The sequence below is a fragment of the Chaetura pelagica genome, unplaced genomic scaffold (assembly GCF_000747805.2).
Source record: "Chaetura pelagica isolate M959 unplaced genomic scaffold, ChaPel_1.0 scaffold1318, whole genome shotgun sequence".
Taxonomy (NCBI): Eukaryota; Metazoa; Chordata; class Aves; order Apodiformes; family Apodidae; genus Chaetura; species Chaetura pelagica.
In genome coordinates this window covers 44492-48632 of record NW_009954246.1, presented here as the reverse complement: position 1 = coordinate 48632, position 4141 = coordinate 44492, and the positions used below count along the sequence as shown (strand labels likewise).

At 57.7% G+C, this 4141-nt stretch overlaps 2 protein-coding genes across 2 annotated transcripts in view; one reads left to right on the top strand and one right to left on the bottom strand.

The window, feature by feature from the left end:
* The first annotated feature begins 396 nt into the window (after positions 1–396).
* Positions 397–3268, top strand: ILF2 (interleukin enhancer binding factor 2). Its single transcript, XM_010003782.1, has 11 exons — positions 397–512; positions 699–776; positions 976–1078; positions 1176–1241; positions 1346–1462; positions 1565–1643; positions 1738–1825; positions 1999–2060; positions 2482–2596; positions 2682–2772; positions 3108–3268. The coding sequence occupies exons 1-11, from the start codon at positions 414–416 to the stop codon at positions 3266–3268; spliced, it is 1059 nt and encodes a 352-aa protein (XP_010002084.1). The 5' UTR covers positions 397–413.
* A 434-nt stretch (positions 3269–3702) lies between these two features.
* Positions 3703–4141, bottom strand: part of SNAPIN (SNAP-associated protein) — a 6102-nt gene continuing 5663 nt past the window's right edge. Inside the window, exons 3-5 of the mRNA XM_010003786.1 lie at positions 4105–4121; positions 3896–4014; positions 3703–3807 (exon numbers count right to left, since the gene is read on the bottom strand). Of these exons, the coding sequence (XP_010002088.1) occupies positions 3703–3807; positions 3896–4014; positions 4105–4121 (241 nt within the window). The remainder of the gene's footprint in view (positions 3808–3895; positions 4015–4104; positions 4122–4141) is intronic.

Here is a 4141-nt window from a genome sequence, read left to right as displayed (position 1 = left end):
GGGAATTCACTGGGAATGCTGTTGGTTCAGGAACTAAATCCTCTCCCTTGTCCCTCCCGGTGACTTGAGTCACAATCACAAAAATCAAACACCTTCATCTGAAGGTTTTTTTCTTATTCAGACCCTCATTTCTGTCCCCCCACACACTCCAGCAGCCATCCCTGTCCCCAGCCTCCTTTGGTTCTCAGGAGTTCCCAAAACTAACCCCCCCCAGCTTTTCAAGGAGGTGGGAACAATTTCCTCCTGCTGCCCAGCCTGGGAAACGATCAAAACCCAATCAAACAGGTTGGGGAATCCCAAAGGAAGGAAATGCTGGAGGATAACAAATCTGGAGTTAATTTTGCTGATGGGGGGGGTTGAAGCAAAGCTTTTTCCCAGGGGCTGCAACACCTCTGTTCCCATTCCAGTGTGAAATGGCTTTTCCACGGGTCAAACCAGCTGCTGATGAGACAGCGTTCAGTGAGGCCTTGCTGAAGAGAAACCAAGATCTTGCTCCCACAGCTGCTGAACAGGTTTTGTGCCCCCCCCAAACTGCCTTCCCTCCTTTGTCTGGATGTTCCCGTGATGGGTGGAATTTCTTGGGACTCTTTTTGACTTTTAAACCTGATCATTTCTCTTGCATTGATTGCCCTGTGTGGGGGGTCAGGTTATTTCGGGTCCCAGCTGGTAACACTTCTCCTCTTGTGGTTCTTTTCCAGGCTTCCATTCTTTCCCTGGTGACCAAAATTAACAACGTGATTGACAATTTGATTGTAGCACCAGGAACGTTTGAAGTGGTGAGTCCAGAAGGGGTGAACTTGGAGGAGAAACCCTTTGGAGGGGAACCCCCTTGGAGGGGAACCTCCCTGGGAAGATGCTTTGGCACCAGGGATTCTGAGGCTCCAGCCACCACCCCTGGCTGCCCAGTGGATTGAGGATTCCCAGGAATGCAGCAGAGGGATTCAGTTCCCTCCTTCTCACTCTCCTCTTCCACAGCAAATCGAGGAGGTTCGGCAGGTGGGCTCCTACAAGAAGGGCACCATGACCACAGGGCACAACGTGGCAGATCTGGTGGTGATTCTGAAGATCTTACCCACCTGTGAGTTACCAAATGCTGCCCCCCACGGCCCCATCCCCCCTCTGACCCTGGCCCCATCTCCCCCCACCCACCTCTGACCTCTCCCACTTCTCCCCAGTGGAAGCTGTGGCAGGCTTGGGGAAAAAAGTGGTGGAAAGCCTGCGGGCACAGGACCCCAGCGAAGGTGGGACACTCTCTGGATGGGCTCCAGAAGATCCGTGGGTGTTTCCAGGGGCTGCTGAGGGTCTCCCAGCCCCTCCATGAGGAATCCTTCTCCCTCCTCCCCAGTGCTGACCATGCTGACCAACGAGACTGGTTTTGAGATCAGCTCGGCTGATGCCACCGTGAAGATCCTCATCACCACGGTGCCTCCCAACCTCCGCAAGCTGGATCCCGAGCTCCACCGTAAGGACTCAGCTCCCTCTGGGAATAACCAGCTCCTTCCCCTTGGCCCAAACCTCCACAGCTTTTGGTTTTCAACCCAGACTTCTCTGTTCCTTCTTCCAGTGGACATCAAGGTGCTGCAGAGCGCCCTGGCCGCCATCAGGCACGCCCGCTGGTTCGAGGAGAACGCGTCGCAGTCCACGTGAGTTGGGCCTTTAGGTTGGAATCCTCTCCCCAGGGAACAGCTGGAAGGTGGGTGATGCCCTTTGGAACCCTCCTCCTGCTGTCTTCTCCAGGGTGAAGGTGTTAATCCGGCTCTTGAAGGATCTGAGGATTCGATTCCCAGGCTTTGAGCCCCTCACGCCCTGGATCCTGGACCTGCTGGTGAGGACCTCAGGGAGGACAGGGATGGCAGGAGCCAGCTGTGCTGCAGCCCACGTTGCTGGGCTCCAGGAGGAAGCAGCTCCTTGTAGCTCCCACAGCAGGATTTGGGAATGTTACAATTCCCTTGTGGAAGCTGCGTTTTTGTCCTCACTCCTCCTTCCCTCCCCCCTCAGGGGCACTACGCCGTGATGAACAACCCCACCCGGCAGCCCCTGGCGCTCAACATCGCCTACAGGTCTGGTCCCTGGGCTTCACTCCCAGCCATTCCCACCTGCTTCATTCCCACCTGCTTCATTCCCAGGCATTCCCACCTGTTTCATTCCCACCTGCTTCATTCCCAGCCATTCCCACCTGCTTCCCTCCCAGCCATTCCCACCTGCTTCACTCCCACCTGCTTCATTCCCAGCCATTCCCACCTGCTTCACTCCCACCTGCTTCATTCCCAGGCATTCCCACCTGCTTCATTCCCAGCCATTCCCATCTGCTTCATTCCCACCTGCTTCACCCCTAGGAATTCCCATTCCCATCTCAGCTTTAAACATCCTAAGAGCATCCCAAAGGGACCCCAAGGCAGCAGACTTGGGGTGCTGAGGCACTTCTTGGGTTGGTTTTTCCCTCCTGGGACTGTGAATTCCTAACTCCAGCTGATCCCACAGGCGCTGCCTTCAGATCCTGGCTGCTGGGCTGTTCCTGCCCGGATCCGTCGGGATCACGGATCCCTGCGAGAGCGGCAACTTCCGCGTCCACACGGTGATGACCCTGGAGCAGCAGGTGAGCCCGGGAACTGCCCTGGGATGGGGGTGGGAAAACCAGGACTCTCCCCACCCCCAGGGCACTGACCTGTCCCATCCCACAGGACATGGTGTGTTACACTGCCCAGACCCTCGTCCGGATCCTCTCCCATGGAGGCTACAGGAAAATCCTTGGCCAGGAGGGTGATGCCAGTTGTAAGTGGGCACAAGACCAGGATCCTGCTCCACTCAGGCTTGGTGGGAAGAGGGGAGGGTTTTCCGTGTTGCTGGAAGGAATTCCAGGCTCCAAGGGATGATTCCTTGGGGAGGTGGAACTGGAGAGCAGGGTCCTTGGCCAGGAGGGTGATGCCAGTTGTAGGGCACAAGACCAGGATCCTGCTGCACTCAGGCTTGGTGGGAAGAGGGGATGGTTTTCCGTGTTGCTGGAGGGAATTCCAGGCTCCAAGGGATGATTCCTTGGGGAGGTGGTGCTGGAGAGCAGGGGGTTTGTCCTCTCTGCCCACGCTCACCCCCAGTCCCTGGCTTTGCAGACCTGGCTTCCGAGATGTCCACGTGGGATGGGGTGATAGTGACGCCTTCCGAGAAGGCTTATGAGAAGCCTCCAGAGAAGAAAGAAGGAGAAGAGGAGGAAGAGAATCAAGAAGAACCTGCTACGGGCGAGGAGGAGGAAAGCATGGAGACCCAGGAGTGACAGGAGAGCTGGTCCTGCTGCCCACAGCGCTCGGGCTGCCCCTGTGTCTCCCCCACCCCTGGGTGCTGCTAGTGTGGAGACCCCAGCAGAGACCTGAGCAGACCCTCCCCCCCAGCCCTGCCCCTTTGCCTGTGTTTTTATAAAGTTGCACATTAAATTGTTCCCCAATTTTCCAGCGTGTTGTCCCCTTTTGTTCTGGGTGGGGGCAGCAGGTTCAGACCCCCCAACCCCTGAGCCCAGGGACACTTTTATTTTTGCTTCCTACAACTCTGGAAACAGGGTTTGGGGACAAACCCCCCCCCCACACCCCCCTCAGCCACTGAAGATTCCTTGTCCAGGGAATGCTGCTACATCCAGGGATCCCTGTTCCCTCCGTGTCCTTATGGGGACACCCCCAGCCCCCCTGGGGGTGTGAGGTGGGTTCGGGGGGGTCCTCACTTGCCCGGCAGGCCCTGGGGGTAGCCACCAGCTGCCTCCAACATGGCTTTCCTCCTCACTGTCTCCTTGGCCACACTGTGGTTCAGCCTCCGCAGCCGTTCCTGGGTGGTGGGAGGGAATGAGGATGAGGAGTGGGATCCCAATCCCCAAATCCCACCCCCATAACTCCAGGGGTCCCCCCAGGCTAACCTGGGCGTTCTGCAGGATGTTATTGACCAGCACGACCCTGCGTCGGGCGTTCAGCAGCTTCTTCACGTAGGGGTCGAGGTCCAGAGCCACCTTCTGGTCCTCATTGATGCGACACAGCTCTGGGGAGAGGGGGCAGGGGGTGGGAGGGGGTCCTGGGGGGCTTGCAGACCCCCCTCCCCCACTTACAAAGCAAGCCCCCCGTGCCTCACCTGTGGCCAGGCTGTCGCTGTGGTTCCCCAGCGCCAC